Source organism: Schistocerca serialis, chromosome 2 (assembly GCF_023864345.2).
Source record: "Schistocerca serialis cubense isolate TAMUIC-IGC-003099 chromosome 2, iqSchSeri2.2, whole genome shotgun sequence".
Lineage (NCBI taxonomy): Eukaryota > Metazoa > Arthropoda > Insecta > Orthoptera > Acrididae > Schistocerca > Schistocerca serialis.
Genome location: NC_064639.1, coordinates 436,215,270 through 436,236,606, shown reverse-complemented (window position 1 = coordinate 436,236,606; position 21,337 = coordinate 436,215,270). Strand labels below are relative to the sequence as shown.

The following is a 21,337-nucleotide window of genomic DNA, read 5'->3' as shown; positions in this document are numbered from 1 at the left end:
GGAGAAGAAGAAAGAGTGGTGGCTACTTCATACAAGCTTCTAACTGATTTCCTGCTGCCCTAGATACTTAAGAGGACTGGGAATAGTTCAAAACTTCTGTGGGAGAGGAATTTTCGTATTGTAAAGCATGTTCATGAACTTCCCTATGAGAGGCCAGGCATATTATAGCACCAAGAACCATTAGATCAGCATATGAGACCCGATGAGCTTAAGTAACAAATTGACAATGATGTCTAAGCCAGTGAAGTTACACTGCCCAATCTGTGTATGACTGTTATGGCCAGTCTTGACAATGGTAGAACTCAATGTGAGCAGCAGTAACATGAGTATATTTGCAACAGCAAGTAGAGAGCAGATGACACATATCATCTAAAGAGAGACTGGCAGGTTCCTGAGGAAGAGGAGCTAGTTAACACAAAAGGCGATAAACATAGTGAGAAATCTATGACAGAAGGAAAGCCTTACGCATGTTGGGGTTAGTGACTCTAAAAGCTTGAAAACGTTTGTGAAGGCATTTTTCATTGGTGTCCCAATCTTCCACAGAATCATCATATGGAGGAAATTGTGGGGGTTGTGTCAATGGCAGTGGACCCTGGCGTATCAGTGATTGTTCAGTGTTACAGAGAGAACTTGCTGCTGTTTGGTGAGAGTTCACTGCAGTTCAACAAGAGATTGAAGAATTTCTTCCACTGACGTATTGCCCATAGTGAACCCAGAAACAAAACATGCAGAGTAGAATACCACACTCATCGCCAAAAATATTGCAACGTTATACAAACACAATATCAGAATTCCTACCTCCAACTTTTATTCTACTTCTAGGTGAAGAAATACTCCAAGACACTGAATGAAACAGGAATCAATACAATCACACTTAACCACAGGATATGTTCAAGCACAGTCTAACACTTGAGCATACAATCATCACATAAAAATTAGTCTGCCTGAGCATCCAGCGTGCTGGCTCACATAAAGCTGTTTTCTCACATGGTGCATCACTTGCTGCAACATCTCTGCCAATGCGAGGTGATATTTCTGTGCTGGCTGTGGAGGCCCACACTGTTTGGTTATGCGCACTCACTCTATAGTGTTACAACAATTTTTTGTGTTCTTTTTCATTGTGCTATCTGCAAATCTACACCTCCTCTGTATGGTGGAGTAATATATTATTGTTATTCCACCTGGACTTTCCATTCTAAAAAGAAGAGAACTTAACAGACTATGTGGAAAATTGTGTTTCTGACTCTGTGTTTGTGCAAATATTATATAAATGTTAGTTTTTCAGTGTGTATAAATGTCTTAGAATTTTTCTGCAGAATGCCATACATGTGTAACTTGGTCTGCTTCCCTTATGTCTGCAAGACTGTTGGGTAAATTAATGCAGGCTACTAGTGATTACCAGAACTATGTGTTACTAAAAATTTTATGTTTCTCAGAGTTTTCGCTGTGTCTACACTATCTGGTTGCTGTTATCTCTTCTTATTATTGTTATTATTATTACTTAATTTTTTTGTTTTTCTGTGTCAGTAATAAATTTTAAACAGTTTTGTTTATTCTGTATAAAACTTGTAACATGATGTGCCTGCTATCACTGTAAAAATATGTTCTATGGACAAAAAACAAACAAACTAAACAAATAGTGTTCACCTGAATACTACCGTAGTCAATATGATAACACTGGCTGTGCACACTCCACTGCTCTTGCGTAAATGCTCGAACAGGCCCTAGGCCAGCATATAAGCTGGATTCTGGTTCGATCCCATCAGAGGGCATGCCTGAGGATCAGAGTTGTCTGAGTGGTGGCACGACAACGATGGACAGTAATATGACACCAGCTACTCAATTTCCATGGTAATGTTGGGTGGTGTCACTACAATGTTAGAGCATTGTCCCATCAGAAATCATCAAAAAGTGAGAAATGACACATAATGATCCAAGCATATACAAGAAAAATGAAAAGAAGGGTAATTGGTGGCCATTTTTTTTAAAAAGAAGGTAACATCACATATGGATGACAGATAATTTTCAAATATCATGTTGACCGTCACAGTGAGGGAAATCCTAAAGATTTTTAAAAAAATTTATGATCTTATTTACTTTTGTTGTAAATGATGTGTGTACATATGTATAATGGCAACATACATAGAAAGAAATATGTCTACAGATGAAAAAGTAAAGTGTAAATAAAATTAAAAAAGAGATGACTCACCTTCCCAATTAGCATTTTAGCATTCTGCCATAAATAGTGTAAATATGTATGTATAGTGACACACAGAAATATTTGTCTATAGATGAATCAATAAAAAATAAAATTAAAATAGTGACACGCTTCCCTGCTTTGCAAGTTAATGCAATATTTGTTAGCTAGAGGAGTAATTCCTCCAGTTCTGGTTATATTGGCAATCTGTGAGATAACAAAGATATACAGTGAGTCTTACTCTCAAATATCAGTGATCATAACAAGTCATTCACTAAGGTACCTCATAATAAAATTGTAATCCTTTATCATTCAGTGTATAATACAAAGTCATAATATCATGATTGTACCCACTTTGTCATGTTTGTTAATATACCTATTGCCTGTGTATTAGACTGTGATATGTGGTACCAGATGCCTGTCAGCTTGTGTCGCACTGTCTAAATAATACCTACTAATTTTATGAAGAAAGATAAAACATAATAATGGAATTTCACATGTGATGGAATTCCCTGTACAAAAACAATCAGCAGATATCTCTTTACAGTGCCCTTAGAAAAGTTTTGAGTCCATCCCATACCACTGCACCTGCAGTGGTGCTGGTGTTGGAATATATGAGGGTCACTCCAAAAGAAATGCATACTATTTTTGTAAAAATACAGTTTTCATTCTGCATGTGTGAAAGTTTTATAGCGTGTAGATACATCCTTCCCGCTTGTTTTCAAACTTAGTTCAACGTGTTCCCGTGAGTGGCACCATCACATCATGTCTTCAAGATGGCTGCTACACTTGACATTCATCAGAAGCAATGTGCTGTGAAAACGAGTCAGTGGGAAACATCCACAAGAGGTTGAAAAAGTTGTATGGAGATGCTGCTGTCGATCGCAGTACAGTTAGTCGGGGGGCAAGCAGGTTACATGATGAAAGCAGGCACGGCAGTATTGAGGATTGTCCTCGCAGCGGCAGGCCTCATACTGCACACACTCCAGACAATGTGCAGAGAGTTAACGAACTGGTGACTGCTGACAGACACATCACAGTGAACGAATTGTCACGCTACGTTGGGATAGGGGAAGGATGTGTTTGCAGAATACTGAAAGTGTTGGCGTTAAAAAAGGTTTGTGCCAGGTGGGTTCCCAGGAGGTTGACAGTGGCTCACAAAGAAACAAGAAAAATGGTATGCAGCGAACTTTTGGAACAGTACGAGAATGGTGGAGATGAATTTCTTGGAAGAATTGTGAGAGGTGATGAAACATGGCTCCATCACTTTTCACCAGAGACGAAGAGGCAATCAATGGAGTGGCATCATGCAAATTCATCCAAGGAAAAAAAATTCAAAACCACACCTTCTGCTAGAAAAGTTATGACTACAGTGTTTTTCGATTCCGGACTCTTGCTTGTGGACACCATGCCAAATGGAACCACCATAAATTCTGATGCGTATGTGACAACACTGAAGAAACTTGGAGCTCAACTGAGTCGTGTTTGACCACATTGGCAAAATCAGGATGTTTTGCTGTGCTCGACAATGCACGGCCACATGTCAATCAAAAAACCATGGAAGCAATCACAAAACTTGGATGGACAACACTGAAACACCAGCCTTACAGTCCTGACAGTTTAGAGGGATGGAAATTATGTGGAGAAATGAAAATATTGTTCCTAAAGGATGTATCTACACACTGTAAAACTTTCAAACCTGTAGAATAAAAGATGGATTAAAAAAAATGTGTGCATTTCTTTTGGAGTGACCATCATAGATGTTCATTTGGTTGCATGGAAAAGATCTGTATGGATTCCACTAAGATGTTAAGACACTTTTTATACAGCAAGAGTGGGCTTCAAATACAAGAGACACTACCATGCAACTCTCTCTCTCTCTTCTTCTTCTTCTTCTTCTCTCTCTCTCTCTCTCTCTCTCTCTCTCTCTCTCTTTTCTGACCATCTTGACATAGGTTTCATGTGCTTTCTTAAATTTGTCTTAGGCCATGATCAGAGTCTTCCACTTGTTTCACATGTTTTTGCTATTTAAAGGCGAAAATTGTCCATTGATTGGGTGTTATGGCAATCTGTCACAAGAACAACAATAAAACCAGAAATCAGTTAGGTACACTGTATATGCTGCAACTTTATGAGGCTATGTGCAAAATTGTATTAGCTTACATTGATGAGACTAGGACACCTATCATGTATCTAATGAAGTACAACAGAAGTCATGTAGCATAACAAATTAATAATGTCAGTGCACAGATGAGTGTTTCAGCCTTACACAGTTCTGGATAGCGTGTAGAATTTTCATATGGTCACTTACAATCAAGGGGTGGACAAGAGAGGGAAATGAAACATTCAAACACCCTATAGACAAGAAATATAATAATGGGAAATATAATAATGGGTGAAAGCTAACAAAATCCTGCGTCAGAAAAATGTGACATGGTGGTCATTAGTGATCGTGTGGTTGCTCCATCAAGCAGGACATTGAACATTGCAGCTGCGGGTGTGTGATTCTGTGACATATAGTATCAACCATCACTGGTGATTGCAGATGATGTGCTGTGTCACAGCTGTCATTTCAACCTGCTTTGTCAGCATTGACCAGACTTCTTCCCCTACTTCTGTCGTCCTGTCACAGCACAAATTCATTATGCTTCAGTCCTGTGATAACAAGAACAGGAAGGTAAATAGTAAGCATTTATCAATGCTGGATCTGGAGCACTAGCATAAGTCATCACCATTTGCAATAATGACCCAATGCAGCACTTTTCATTATTATAATTGTGTTCGAATGGTTTAACTTTGCAAGCATACAGTCACATAGTATAGCTCCTGCTGTAATGAAACAAATGGTAGATTCGTGCTGAAGGCCTCTGACAGAGCAGATGAAACAATACTCCATGTCATTTCATAAGAGTGTGTAGTGACGCCTCATATGCTATTGAATAACTGTGCTGTTATTATTTCTAATACTTACAGTCTTCTTCTGAAGTGTTGTTGTATCTTAGGTGAGAGGTTTGAGGTCATTCTTTTTATTCTGTTCCACTTCCTTCCTCTGTTACCTCTGAAGGAGAATCTGCTCATTAACATCTTACAGTAGAGCAAGTTTATGTTTATTATAGTAATCTAGTCTCAGGACTCTACTTCCTTCCTCATCCTTCAACTTACTTCTGATGTCAGCTTATTCACCAATCCCTGCATGGGTATTTACTATATATTGGTTGGTGAAATCAGTAGTGTAATAAGCAGAAAAATTTATTTTAAGGATTGAAGAATAAGCATTTGTTGATGGTGGGCAAACATTAGAACATAGTGCAGGTTCTTTCTTTGGTAGTCAGTAGGCTATGGAAAAGTTATTGTTAGTGCAGATTTCCTTGTTACGTCCGTGAATAAAACTGCTTGTAAGGTCAGCATTCGACCTGTAAAATGCATACTTGGCAGAATGGCACATCTCATCAAACTTACTGCTTGAAAAATATTGGGACTGACATTGATCAATATTTATACAAATCACTATACGTAGACACCATCGTGTCAATGACCTGTGCACCCAGAGGCTAATATTATTTGTCCTAGTCACCAAGTATCACGTAAGAGGGAATTTACAAACACACTGAACTTGCAATATGCACATGAATGGAAAAAAAGTAGCATATGAAGTCTGTCCGTCTATTATCACTGAGGGGAATCAGTACAGGCATGAAGGTAGGCTTGTTTGTTGACGTGACAACTCTCTTGCATGATGCCTAGAACCTTATACCTTAAAGGTACTGAGATGATGAACTTGGATTTGCACTTGACTCATACAAGAACAAAGAGAGAACTCAGTCTAGAATATGACGGTGCTGATTAATACATAACATATCTTGTTATCATGGAGTGCAGTGTGTGAAGAACTTCTCTACAATAAATAAACTACAAAAGTTGCCAAGCTCCTGTAACAATACCAAATAAACTCACACCATTATTAATATACTAACTAATTTTTGACTCAGTAAGATCTCATATTAGTGTGTGATTGAAAGTTTACTATTTTTCAGTATTTGCCTTTCAAAAATTAGCTTTAAAAATATTAATTTCTCTGTAAAGCATTATAAGACACAATGATATTCCCTGATATATTTAATCAGTACCTCACCTGTTGTAATGTTTGTCCAGCAAACCTTGACACCAGAATATTTTTGTTGCATAATTTGGTCACCATTTATTCCTTACCTTATGATGGCTCTCATATACACAAGCAATTTACAACACACTGTTGTATAGTACAGCAGTAATGGCTGATTTACAGGTGTACTCTTTAATTACATGTAGAGCTGGCAACTCATTCCTTCAGAACAAAGTTTTAGCAGGAGAAAACAGTAAAAATGTTTTTGAAGGAGAGCAGTTACACTTTCTCTTTATATTATTAATGTAAAGTCAAATTTGACGTTAAGCTGGTGTAAAGAGACAACATTTCATTCTTAGGTGTGCAAGCTGGTCTTGTTTGGGATAGGATGACATGTTTAGTAACATGCAAAAACAACACCCAACCTTTAGGTGGTAGGTTGCCCAAAGCTAAGATGGGAGCTCAATTATAGAATATGTATCTTGATTCTAATTTTAGTTTGAGATTGTGGTGATAGAAATATATTTCATGACAGTGATTGGTGGTAAGCAGTGCGTGAAATGTGCAGTTCTCTTCACAGCACAGTTTTATTACAAATTCAGTTTTACGGTAAAACATTCTGATATTGTTGAGTCAGTTACCAAATCACACTTTTGCACAGCTAAAGTGAAGCAATGAAAATCCTAAATGTTGACTTAAACACCACATTGCTTTAATAAACATGGTTCTGTGGGATGTGGTTTGCCTTTGCTTGCTTATGATCTGAGAATTAACTTAACTAGAAGGTTTTAACTTAACTAGAAGGTTTTAGGGAGACTTACTATTTGACATCATATTTGAAATATGGTGAAACTTGGCATTCCTCGCGTATACACGTTGGCACAGGCGAATTTGATGTTAAGTGCCAGAAAGATATGTTAAGATCAACAAAGGCACCAAACTTCAAATTTTCATTTGCTCTAATGGTTACATCACAACAAACGAATGTAGACTGGAGTAACTTAATTTGTTTCGCACAAAAGGAGGTCAAAATATTAATGTTGAAGAGACCACCACAAATGTGAACTTAAGAAATGGAGAACAACTTTGGATTGGATGAGGATGAGAAGGAAAACTGATAGTTCCCTAACATTTGTTTTTTTTTTTATCCTAGTACAGGCACATTTAAATACCTAAGTGCTTGACAGAGAGTTCATAGAAACAATTTCATACTAAATTCTTGACTGTTCCACTCTTGAATAGCAAGTGGTAAAATGAACACCTAAATCTTTCCATGCCATGAAACTTTCTGACAGATTAAAACTGTGTGCCAGACTGAGATTCGAACTTGGGACATTTGCCTTTCGCGGGCAATTGCTCTACCAACTGAGCTACCCAAGCATGACTCACGACTGGTCCTCACAGCTTCAATTCTGCCAGTACCTCGTCTCCTACCTTCCAAACTTCACAGAAGCTCTTCTGCGAAGCTCTGATTTGATTTCCCTTATTTTAAGACAATGGTCATTTTTTCCCTGTGTGAGTCAATAAAGTATTTCCAAGTTTGGAGCAGAAATTTGTGATGAAAATTTCATGAAAAGATCTCATCACAATGAAAAATGCCTTTGCTTTGATAACTGACTCCCAAACATACATATCATATTTATGGCACTCTTTCCCCTATTTCATGATAGTGCAAAATGAACTTTTACTATTTCCTCTGTGAATCTTATCATGTAAGGATCCCATATCGCTCAGCAGTATTACAGAAGAGGATGGACAAGTGTAGTGCAGGGCAAGCAGTCTTTTTATTAGATTTAATGCATCTTCCAAGTGTTTTGCCAAGAAAATGCAATCTTTGGTTCTCCTTTCTCACAATATTTTCTATGTGATGTTTGTAATTTAAGTTGTTTGTAATTGTAATCAATAGATATCTAGTTGAATTGGCAACCTTTAAATCTGCGTGATTTATCATGTACCCACAAATGAAATTTTATGGATTTTTTTAGTACTTCTGTGGAGGATCTCACACTTTTTATCGTTTAAGGTCATTTGGCACTTTTTGCACCATAGAGATATCTTGCCCAAACCATTTTGAAATTTATTTTGATCTTCTGGTGACTTTACTATGCAGTTAATGAAAGCATCATCAGCAAGTAGTGTAAGAGGGTGGCTCAGATTTTACAAAATGTCCTTTGGGAATCTCAGATACCACATCTCTTCACTCAGTGACTTCTGATCAGTTACCGTGAGCGGTGATCTTTTTTGACAGGAAGTCACAAATCATGCTGTACAACTGACATAATACTCCATAAACACACAATGTTATGAGAAACCGCTTGCGAAGAATGATCTTAAAAGCCTTTTGAAAATTTAGAAATATGAAATTATCCTGTCGGTAGTTATCATTACTTTGTGTGAATAAAGAAACATTTTTGTGTCACAAGAATGATATTTTCCAAAGCCACTATGGTCATGTGTCAATAGATTAGTTTCTTTAAAATATTTCATAATTTGCAAACACAGTATATGTTCCAATATGCTACTGCAAATCAATGTCAGTGACATGGATCTATAATTCAGCATATTACTTCTGTTTCTTTTCTTATTTGTTGGTGTTGCCTGTGCAACTATCCAGTCTTTATGTGCAAATCTTTCATCAATTGAACTGTTGTGCTTTACTACTAAAAATGGGGTAATTTAATGAGCATACTCTGAAAGGAACCTAATTGGTGTGCAATTTGCATGGAAGACTATCCTTTATTGAGTAACTTAAGTCAATTCACTAAAATGAAGGCACCTATATCTAAATTACTCACATTGGTAGCTGTTCTTATTCCGAATTATGGATGTTTACTGCTTCTCCTTTGGTGAAAGAATATCAGAAAACAATGTTTAGTAACTCCACTTTAGTATTGCTATCATTGCCATTGCTATTGTGCAGTGAAAGAATTTATCCTGTCTTGTTGATGGTATACTTTACTTGCAACCAGAATCTCCTTGGATTTTCTGCCAGATATTGAGACAGAGTTTTGCTGTGGAAAGTATTAACAGCATCTCACATAGAAGTGTCCGCAGCTCGTGGTCTCGCGGTCGAGTTCTCACTTCCTGAGCATGAGGTCCTGGGTTTGATACCTGGTGGGGCCAGGGATTTTCACCTGCCTTGAGATGACTGGGTGTTTGTGTTGTCCTCATCATTTCATCATTATTCCAGAAAGTGGCAAGATTGGACTGGGCAAACGTTGGGAATTTGTACGGGCGCTGATAACAGTGCAGTTGAGTGCCCCCCCCCAAAACCAAACATCATACTAATTGCTTCAGGAAGGATTTAGTACAATTTTGCATGATGTTTCATTTGTATGTGATATTTATTTATTTGTCCTGTAGATCTTGGACTGTACAATGTACGAAGGTATTGGACCATTCCTTAATTACTATGCACTTATCTTGAAATTTTTTTCACACTTCAGCTAAGCAGAATGTAATATTACACAATATTTTATTATTCTATACACTTTACAAAAACAATCTTAATTGGTGTTGCAGGATGGTTTTTCTAGATATTCCCATTCTGTACATTACCTCGTCTTCTACCTTCCAAACTTCACAGAAGCTCTTCTGCGAACCAGTTCGCAGAAGAGCTTATGAGAAGTTTGGAAGGTAGGAGATGAGGTACTGGCAGAATTGAAGCTATGAGGACAGGTCGCGAGTTGTGCTTGGGTAGCTCAGTTGGTAGAGCACTTGCCCGCGAGTGGCAAAGGTCCCGAGTTCGAGTCTCAGTCCGGCACACAGTTTTAATCTGCCAGGAAGCTTCATATCAGCACACACTCCGCTGCAGAGTGAAAATCTCATTCTGGAGTCATATCCATGTTGAAATCTGCACCAAACAAATACATTAAAAAGTCAGGATTAAACTACAAAGGACACAGACAAATCTATTTAATAAACTTGCTCCTAAATAGAAATTCATGATATAATGCACAACAAATGATCCACCCTCATGATGCTGCTTGAAAGGAGCTTGGTACTTGACAGCTGTTATCAAAGGTCACTGACCTTATCAAAACAAGTGGCAGTGGTGCTACAGACAGTGTAAATCTATTCTGTACAGTTTTTAAAATGTGGGAGTAAGCCTTGTAAATATGCAAACAAGCAAGAAATTTAATTGTAAACTACAAAAGCACTTAGAGAAAGCTATATATAACTTTCTTCTACTTAGCTACTCGTAATATAATGTACAAACAAGTAAGCTATGATCCTGGTGCTGCTTCAATGGAGGATGGTGTGGGTTTCACATTGATTATCACTCAGTGGTAGGAGCAACCTGATAGGCTTGTCTCACAACATACTGCACAAGATACTATGGAATTGCATCTGTGTAATGGCAATAGTGCAGAAGATGCAGTGTCCAGAGTTTCATCTGATAACATTTGTAGGTTTCTTTAACAATGACTTGATGCCTGTGATTATCAGGTACATTTATTATCATTACAGCTGTCCATGAAAAATAAATTGTGTGTGTGTGTGTGTGTGTGTGTGTGAGAGAGAGAGAGAGAGAGAGAGAGAGAGAGAGAGAGAGAGAGAGAGAGAGAGAGAGAGAGAGAGAGAGTGAGAGAGAGAGAGAGAGAGAGAGAGCGAGAGAGGGTGAAAAAAGTGAATGATAGGTGGTGTAATTTTTGGAGCTATTTATGTGTCCACATACAACATACCAATCATATGTGTTGAGGAGATGAGGGGTTGTTTACTTCAGTGCCTTCTCTGCTATGTGCTATTTATACTTACATTACATGCATTCTGGATAATGAACTGCAACTGTGATTTAAATTTGTGGTTTTGGTTCAATATACAGGGGTTGGACAAAAATATGGAAACATCATGAGAAATGCATGCTTGAACATAAATGCAGGTGCTAGACAAGCCTGCAGTTTGCAGTATTATATTTGACCATGAGAGGCCCTTGTGCAACATCCTCAATATGTTGCAAGTGTCAGTAGTAATCAGAACATTGTTTGTGTAGTTGTGAGTGCATTATGTCAGAGCTAAGTGAATTTGAACATGGTCAAATTGTTGGTGCTCACATGGTGAATGCTTTCATAACCAGGGTAGCCAAAGTGTCTGATATTTCAAGGGACACCATATTGAAGATTTAGCCAGCATACAGGAAAAGCTGAAAAGCATCACCCATACACTTGAAATTCAGATGATAGTGTCTGTTGAGAAATTGTGACAAATGGACATTGAAGATTATCGTGCAGAAAAATAAGAGGACAACAGCTGTCGAAGTCACTGCAGAACTGAATGTTGCACTTGCGAGCCCTATCAGCACCAAAACACAAAGGAGCTCCATAACTAGGGCATTGCAGGGCAATCTGGAATTCCAAAACCACTAATCAGTGATGCAAATGTCTGTAACAGGAAAAATGGCTCTGAAGCAATAAAATCTGGACAGTGGATTAATGGAAGAAAGTCATTTGGTTGACTGAGTCTTATCACACTGTTTCCAACTTCTGCCTAATTTTATGTCCCATGAATCAAACATGGCAGGGGTTTGGTGATTATCTGGGCAGCCATATCATGGTATTCCATAGAAGCTCACTTTACTGCCAAGGATTATGTGACCATTTTGAGTGATTAGGTCCATCCATTGGTACAATGTTTGTTCCCCAGTGGTGATGCTGTGTTCCATGATGACAGGGCCCATGTTCATGCAGCTTGCATAGCCCAGGACTGGTTTGTAAGCATTCAGATGAATTTTCACATCTCGCCTTGTCACCCAGTCACCAGATCACAATATTAATGCTCTTTTATAGTCTACTTTTGAGAGAAGGGTGTGTGATCACCTTCCACCTCCATCATTGTTACTTGAACTTGCCAAGTGTTCACAGGAAGAAATAGTATAAGGTTCCCTTGAAAATAATGTAAGACCCATATTTATCCTTTCTGAGATGACTAGAACCTGTTTTGAATGTCAACAGTTTTCCTACACTGTATACACATGGAATGTGTTTTTGGTATTTCCCTATTTTTGTCCACCCCCTGTATAATGATCCTGTAATACCACCATGTGATGATAAACCAATTAATAATACATTAATTACATACCAAATTAAAAAAGGAAACCACCAGTGAAATTACTTAGTGTACTTGCATTAGAGAAAAATACTATATCCAATATGTTTCAGACAAATTGTTTTTCTGTTTTTCAGTACATATTAGAAAGTGGTGAAATCAGAATCATAGATTTTAATCTGAGTGTTCCATCTTTGGCCATAATCTGTGTCTATTTTATGACTTCAATAATAAAGTAATTACAGGTACTGCGAGAACGGGATGCCCAAGTAAAGTTCAACAAGCAGTTGAAGGAAGATGAAGCACAAAGAGAAACTGTTTATGCTGTTAAAATTAAAGAAGATGCCGAATTATTACATCGAGAAAAGTTAGATGAAATTGCAAAGAAGATATGCAAGTGTAGAAAATATAAAAGGGAAATAAAGCAACAGTAAGAACAGTTTTGCATGGTTCTTGACATAGAATACCTTCTAGACTTTTCACACATTGATAAATGATTAAATTTTGTGAATCATTGCTGCTCATGAAATTTTGGATGTAGTCACTGTTACAGCTGACATTAATTAACTGTGCAGAATGATTGGATTTTCAATAGTTCATTAAGAGGTAAAAATAACAAATATAACGATAACAGAAATTCAAAAATTGGAGTACTGAATAAAAGTGAGCACAGGAAAACACATGCAGATGTATGTTGGTTGCTTCTATTTACCTTTTGCACAGGTGCACACACATCAAAAACAAGCACGCTGCACATGCAGATGCCCACGTGCATGCATCCCCACACATATGCACATGGGTGCATCCATGTGCACCCCCCCCCCCCCTCACCCCCCCTCCCTTCACACACACACACACACACACACACACACACACACACACACACACACACACACACAGTTTGAGTTTGTGGTTATCCAGGCAGATAAATGGTGGAGAGAGAGGAAGTCATTGAAGCCACAGGGGAGGAGGACAACGGGCTAGGTGAGGAGGAGTGGGAAGCTATTGGAAGAAGGAAAAGGGGTGGCAGATTATATATATGTATGAGAAAGAGAATGGGAAAAAGTGAGTCCAGTGTTGGAAAAGTACTTAAATGCAAAATGACAAGAAAAAATAATGAGGTCAAGCAGTGGGAAGGGCATCAAGTACAGAGAAGGGAAGATGAGAACTAGTGGAGGTTAGGGCCAGGGAGCTTGCAGAAACTGAGAATGTACCAGAGTGAGGATATCACCTTTCTGCATTGTTCAGAGTAGGAGAGGAGGGTGATGGCCATTATGGCAGAGATGTTGAAATAGCTGTTAAAGTCACACTGTTGACTATTCATCAAACATTTATAGTTAGCCACAGTTGTATGGTGGCCACTTGTACAGTTAGGTAGCTGGTTAATTGCTATATTAACATAGAATGGTGCACAATAGTCAGGTTACAAAAGGTAGAGAAAGTGTATGTTTTCATATGTGGCCCTTCTTAAGGAAAGACAGAAAATACTTGTTATTGGATTGTAGTAAGAAATCCTAAATGGATATATGGACAGGTTGTCCACAGAGGAAATACTTGCACAATGACATATTGCAAGTAGGAATGGTGTAGAGATAGGCTATGATATTGCAGAGTTGGGTAACAGAGGAGCATTTTTGGGGATGAGGTTAATATTTTCACCAGTATATTTCTCATCTTAGATAATGGCAAGAGGTAGTTGAAGTTGTGGTGAGTGGTTTGTTTGGGTATCTGAACAGTGACCAGTGCTCTTCCAGTTCAACTCGGGCAGGTGTCTGAAGCCAGGTCTCAGACAGCAAAAAGTTTTAGTTCGTTACTTGTGCTGTGTCTGTTGTTGTTGTTGTGGTCTTCAGTCCTGAGACTGGTTTGATGCAGCTCTCCATGCTACTCTAGCCTGTGCAAGCTTCTTCATCTCCCAGAACCTACTGCAACCTCTATCCTTCTGAATCTGCTTAGTGTATTCTTCTCTTGGTCTCCCTCTACGATTTATACCCTCCACGCTGCCCTCCAATACTAAATTGGTGATCCCTTGATGCCTCAGAACATGTCCTACTAACCAATCCCTTCTTCTGGTCAAGTTGTGCCACAAACTTCTCTTCTCCCCAATCCTATTCAATACTTCCTCATTAGTTATGTGATCTACCCATCTAATCTTCAGCATTCTTCTGTAGCGCCACATTTCGAAAGCTTCTATTCTCTTCTTGTCCAAACTATTTATCGTCCATGTTTCACTTCCATACATGGCTACACTCCATAAAATTCTTTCAGAAATGTCTTTCTGACACTTAAATCTATACTCGATGTTAACAAATTTCTCTTCTTCAGAAACGCTTTCCTTGCCATTGCCAGTCTACATTTTATATCCTCTCTACTTCGACCATCATCAGTTATTTTGCTCCCCAAACAGCAAAACTCCTCTACTACTTTAAGTGTCTCATTTCCTAATCTAATTCCCTCAGCATCACCCGACTTAATTCGACTACATTCCATTATACTCGTTTTGCTTTTGTTGATGTTCATCTTATATCCTCCTTTCAAGACACTGTCCATTCCATTCAACTGCTCTTCCAAGTCCTTTGCTGTCTCTGACAGAATTACGTCATCGGCGAACCTCAAAGTTTTTATTTCTTCTCCATGGATTTTAATACCTACTCCGAATTTTTCTTTTGTTTCCTTTACTGCTTGCTCAATATACAGATTGAATAACATTGGGGAGAGGCTACAACCCTGTCTTACTCCCTTCCCAACCACTGCTTCCCTTTCATGTCCCTCGACTCTTATAACTGCCATCTGGTTTCTGTACAAATTGTAAATAGCCTTTTGCTCCCTGTATTTTACCCCTGCCACCTTTAGAATTTGAAAGAAAGTATTCCAATCAACATTGTCAAAAGCTTTCTCTAAGTATACAAATGCTAGAAATGTAGGTTTGCCTTTCCTTAATCTTTCGTCTAAGATAAGTCGTAAGGTCAGTATTGCCTCACGTGTTCCAGTGTTTCTACGGAATCCAAACTGATCTTCCCTGAGGTCGGCTTCTACTAGTTTTTCCATTCGTCTGTAAAGAATTCGCGTTAGTATTTTGCAGCTGTGGCTTATTAAACTGATTGTTCAGTAATTTTCACATCTGTCAACACCTGATTTCTTTGGGATTGGAATTATTATATTCTTCTTGAAGTCTGAGGGTATTTCGCCTGTTTCATACATCTTGCTCACCAGATGGTAGAGTTTTGACAGGACTGGCTCTCCCAAGGCCATCAGTAGTTCCAATGGGATGTTGTCTACTCCGGGGACCTTGTTCCGACTCAGGTCTTTCAGTGCTCTGTCAAACTCTTCACGCAGTATCAGTGCTGTGTCTATTGATTCAAAATCTGATACATAGGTTATTTTGTATGCTCATTTAGGCATAAATTTTGTGCTTTTATTTTTTAAATTTTTAAAATACGTAAAGAAACATTGTTTACAGTTATGCCTGTACTACCAATCAAGGTTTTTTTCCTTCTTCAACCTAGAAAGACAAGGAGTGACACAGTTCTCAGCACTTTAGATCACTGAATTTGTGTTTATCTGTATTCATCTTTTCTTTGCATCTTGTATTTATAAATTTACTTAGAAGGTTACCAAATTATTTTCTCATCTTTAAGTGATTCTTTTGTTTTGACTTTTGTACTCAGTTTGGTGATTAAATTTTATTTCCTTGTTTACATATTTTTTATAAATTATTTCATCTCATTTAATTTTTTCTTGCAGAATATAGCAATATTGTGTGATTAAAGGTGAAGAAATGTAGAAAAAACTGCAGGCATATTATTATATGTATGCAGTATTGATGTTTTCAAAAATGTAAAAATGTACTGTAACAGTTCACAATATTACATTATGTCTGTATTTAATTCACAGAATTGAAGAAAATGAACAAAGAAGAGAAGAAGACCAGATAGGAGAGAAGGAAGAGTTAAAAGCTATAATCAGAGATGTTCAGATTGCAGAAGCTAAACATAAAGAACAGGTAATTCATATTTTGTATGTCGCAGAATATTCATTTATTGATATTCTTTAAAGATTCATTTCCTAGTAGTTCTATAATGGTAGTATAGTCACAATTTGTTTGTGGAATGGTAATAAATCATAATTACCTGAGCATGTCCTTGTGGATGGGCATTATTGTTCATTATGAGGGTGTCTGTATAAACTATGCCTTGGAAAATTTGCAGATGAGGTTACAGTATGTCATCTCTGTACTTGCAGACATCAGTGTGATTCATCTAATGACTAAGAAAGAAGTGAACTCTTGAAACTGTATGGAAAACTAAAACTGTGTGCCAGACTGGAATTTGAACCTGGGAACTACCCCTTTTGCACTCAAGTGCTCCACCAACTGAGTTATCCAAGCATGACTCATGACCCACCCTCATCTTCTCATATTCTACCTTTCCAGCTTCACACTTTGATCCCAGTGTTCTAGGTTCAAGTCTCAGTCCAGCACACAGTTTAAATCTACAAGGAAGTTTCAAATCACAGCATGTTGCACTGGAGAGTAAAAATTCATTCTTATAACAATCCCATAGCCTGTGGCTAATTCATATTTGCACAGTATCTTTTTGTTTTCCAAAGGTTCTATTCTTGCAAGGTATGCAGGAGAACTTCTGTGAAGTATGGGAGGTGGGAGATGAGGTTCTGGTAGAAGTAAGGGTTTGACCACAGGTTGTGAGTTATGCTTGGGTAACTTAGTAGAGCATTTGCCCAGAAAAGATGTAGTCCCAGGGTCAAGTCTGAGTCTGGCACATACTTTGAACCTGCCAGGAAGTTTAAAATCCCTCACCAGTTTCAGTTGGGAAGTAGAATTTGATACCTCTACCTTCTATTTTGCATCCAAGATATAAAAATGCTGGGTGAGCAAATCAGTTGGAACACTCACAGTTCCCCATAAAGCATTACTTTCAAAACATTTCAAATATTTGGAAGATATCAAATTATTGCTTATAAGTTGTATAGCCTTTAATTTGAAACAGTGTCCTTATACATTAGTCTGCCACTAAGATGGTATGTGATATTTTCAGTAGGGAAGGCAAGTGTTCAAACTAAATAAACTCATTAGTACTCAGCTTTACCTGAAGATAGCTGTAGAAATTGTAATCATCATCTGTAGTCGGGATGGCATAAGACGATCCTTGGTGCTTCGTATCACTATTGCCAGCTTTCAACTGCGAAGCACTAACAGCTGCAGGTGTAGACAGTGGCCGTCCACAGAGTCATGACAACACTGAGGTGTTGCCATACAGACATATGTAAAATCATGTTATGTTATTGGTTGAGGTAGACCTGTGAAGCTGCCATATCCAGCCCACTGCAGTTGTCAATGATCAACTTGCACTGACTCAACTATAGTAGATTGCAAGTTGTTACCCAGTATGAATGCAACAATAGTTGTTTGACTCTTGTAATTTATTGTACTTTATACTCCATCTCCAGGCCACAAGTGGCCCATCGGGACCATACGACCGACATGTCATCCTCTGTTGAGGATGCGGATAGGAGGGGCGTTTGGTCAGCACACCGCTCTCCCGGTTGTTACGATGGTTTTCTTTGACCGGAGCCGCTACTATTCGGTCGAGTAGCTCCTCAGTTGGCATCACGAGGCTGAGTGCACCCTGAAAAATGGCAACAGCGCATGGCGGCTGGATGGTCACCCATCCAATTGCCGGCCATGCCTGACAGCGCTTAACTTCGGTGATCTCACGGGAACCGGTGTGTCCGCTGTGGCAAGGCCGTTGCCCTATTGTTCTTTATAGCTTTTCCATAATGTCATCATATAACTTCACAAAATCATACCCATTACAATGCAGACATTCAGGACATGACGAATGAACAAATGTCACAAGGTTACATATACCTCGACTGAAAATAATTTCATGATTCAAAGATCTCGCAAGAAGTAACAGTGGAATGACTGAATTTCATGTAGCATTTTTGAAATCTAATAAACAACTGCGAGAGCTGTGATACAAGTGGCACATTGTTTCCACTTACATAGGTTTGTTCATGATGGTAGAACATATCCGAAGAACAATGTTCTGGAATCTATTACAAATTGCAAAACACAAGTGAATTAATTTTTGTCTATTTTTTGAGATTACATTTTAAATGTGATCGTACAGTGGAATTCAAGTTTGATTTAATTTCAACCTTACTTTCAAACTTTTTGGAGTCTATACCTGTGCATTCTTTGTTTACATTACAGTTTTGAGTTATTTTTCTTTAAACAAATTTCTGACAGAACAGATTCATTAGATTCAGGAGGTATGTGATTGAGTAGTGAACATAAGACTGTGATCAGAATCATAAATTAAGCTTTCAGTACCACTTAATCTGCCTCTAAGTGTACAAAAGTGAAATCAAGTATTAACTGCATCAGTATTTTCTATTTTTGCTTATTATTGTTCTTAACTGTTTTAAAAGAAATGATGGAATGACAAATTTTATTTATGAAATACTATGTTTATGTATTGTGCTAGTCCATGCCTTGTAGAAATCCTCACATTAATTACAGTCAGGTTAAAGTAATATTGAACTGTACAGTGCTGAAGGTACTGTGTGATTCAACAACAAAAATGTATTCTAAATTGCAACTCTGAAATTGTATGAAATAGCACAAAACAAAGTTGGTACCAGTCTGTTCACATTGACAATCTGGCCTATAACCCGATACCATTGGATGTTCACAGACTAGTGTTTTGAGTGTGTGCATTTTATATCCATTTATTTATTTTATTTATATATTTATTCATCCTTTGACAGAGTACATTATACGGATCAAGATATATTTTCATTTCATGCACCGACAGGTACATAGTATTTACTGTCTACTGTTTAACAAAAATATAATTTATTACAAAATTATTCTAGGGCTGTTTCATATTAAATTAGGTTTTGTACAATTTTTCTTTTGATACAATAATGGCATTGCAATTGTTTTGAGCTTTAGTGCACATAAATTCATTTACACTATAATAAATTATTTATTAGAAAATTTTTGAGACATTTTTTTGAAAATATTTTAATTGTTTATTTCTTTCAAGAATGAAGGGACTTTTGCAAGGGCTTTTGGTCCAGCATATGATTTTATTTTTATTTTTTTTTTTTTTATTTTATTTTATTTTTTTTTTTTGCTCATGGAAGCGTTTCTGTTTTCTTGTGGCATGGTTGTGTTGTGTGTTGTTATCTCTAGTATCGGGACAATATTTGAATTTTGTGGGAGTAGCTATGGCATTGTATAAGCCATATGTTTTCATTGTGTTTAGGAGCTCTCTACTGTCTTTTGTGTCTTGCAATGTGTTTATGTTTAGGTCACCTAGTAGTACAAGTGCACAGTTCTTGCATAGGATAATATGTAAGAGCTCTCCTATGTTTTCAATGAATGTTTCTATGCACCCATTTGGCAGTCTGTAGATGTTTTAGATGTACAGCGAGGAACTACTTAGAACTATTTTTTGGCCTGTTACTTCGACTACATTTTCAATGTTATATTTTTTACATAAGTCAAGGCTGTTTATATGGTTTTTGCTTACATTGTTATGGGTTAGTATAGGCGCTGCACCTCCCTTACTATACCTCCTGCATGAACTGGCTGTTACATTGTAATTTGCAACAGTAAGATTTAAAATATCATGGTCATTTAAACCGTGTTCTGTCAGAGCTAGAATGTCAGGAGTTTCTTCATTTAGCATTATTTCTAATTGAGTTACATTATTTTTTAAGTATTGTATATTCTGGTGCATTATTTTTATAACTGAATGTCCTGATTCTATGCTTGTTTTTGTCCTATATTCTTTTATATTATCTCTGTTTTTTTGTGGATATCAGATTTCCTGATTTTTCACCCCCCTATACAGTGTTAGTTTCCCTTGTTTCTAATGATTTTACAAACATCTGCATACAATGGAAAATTGTGCTGAAATACAGGAGGATATGCAACGTATTGAGGCATGGTGCAGGGAATGGCAATTCAATCTTAATGTAGACAAGTGTAATGTGCTGCGAATACATAGAAAGAAAGATACTTTATGTTTAGCTACAATATAGCAGGTCAGCAACTGGAAGCAGTTAATTCCATAAATTATCTGGGAGTAGGCATTAAGAGTGATTTAAAATGAAATGACCATATAAAATTAATTGCCGGTAAAGCAAATGCCAGACTAATATTCATTGGGGGGATCCTAAGGAAATGCAGTCTGAAAACAAAGGAAGTAGGTTACAGTACACTTGTTCGCCCACTGCTTGAATACTGCTCACCGGTGTGGGATCCGTACCAGATAGGGTTGATAGAAGATATAGAGAAGATCCAACGGAGATCAGCACGCTTTGTTACAGGATCATTTAGTGATCGCGAAAGCATTACGTAGATGATAGATAAATTCCAGTGGAAGACTCTGCAAGAGAGATGCTCAGTAGCTTGGTATGGGCTTTTGTTGAAGTTTCGAGAATGTACCTTCACCAAGGCATCAACCAGTATATTGCTCCCTCCTATGTATATCTTGCAAAGAGACCATGAGGATAAAATCAGAGAGATTAGAGCCCACACAGAGGCATACCAACAATCTTTCTTTCCACGAACAATACGAGACTGGAATAGAAGGGAGAACCGATAGAGGTACTAAGAGTACCCTCCGCCACACACCGTCAGGTGGCTTGTGGAGTATGGATGTAGATGTAGATACATTCTGCTGAGTGTTACCGAACCTAATCTATTTAAATGTGTGCCATCCTTTCCCAGACAATTTTCACACAGGAATTTGGGTCTATGAAGATAGCACCTAGACAATCACACTCTTGTTTGATGGCACTGTTTATTTTGGATGTGTGTGTCACTCACTGACCTCCTTTTTACGATTCCGCTAAGCATGATCCTGGATCCTTCGTAAACACTTCTTGCTGCACAGATCATGTTTCTTGTTTCATTCACTAATTCATCTTCGCTGCTGCTTTTAAATGAGCTTCTTCCA

At 37.7% G+C, this 21,337-nt stretch overlaps 1 protein-coding gene and 1 pseudogene across 1 annotated transcript in view; one reads left to right on the top strand and one right to left on the bottom strand.

Moving 5' to 3' along the window:
* Positions 1-21,337, top strand: part of LOC126457299 (uncharacterized) — a 192,367-nt gene that overhangs the window by 47,786 nt on the left and 123,244 nt on the right. The window contains exon 3 of the mRNA XM_050093480.1: positions 16,236-16,344. Within this exon, the coding sequence (XP_049949437.1) occupies positions 16,236-16,344 (109 nt within the window). The remainder of the gene's footprint in view (positions 1-16,235; positions 16,345-21,337) is intronic.
* Positions 17,995-18,111, bottom strand: LOC126459164 (5S ribosomal RNA; annotated as a pseudogene).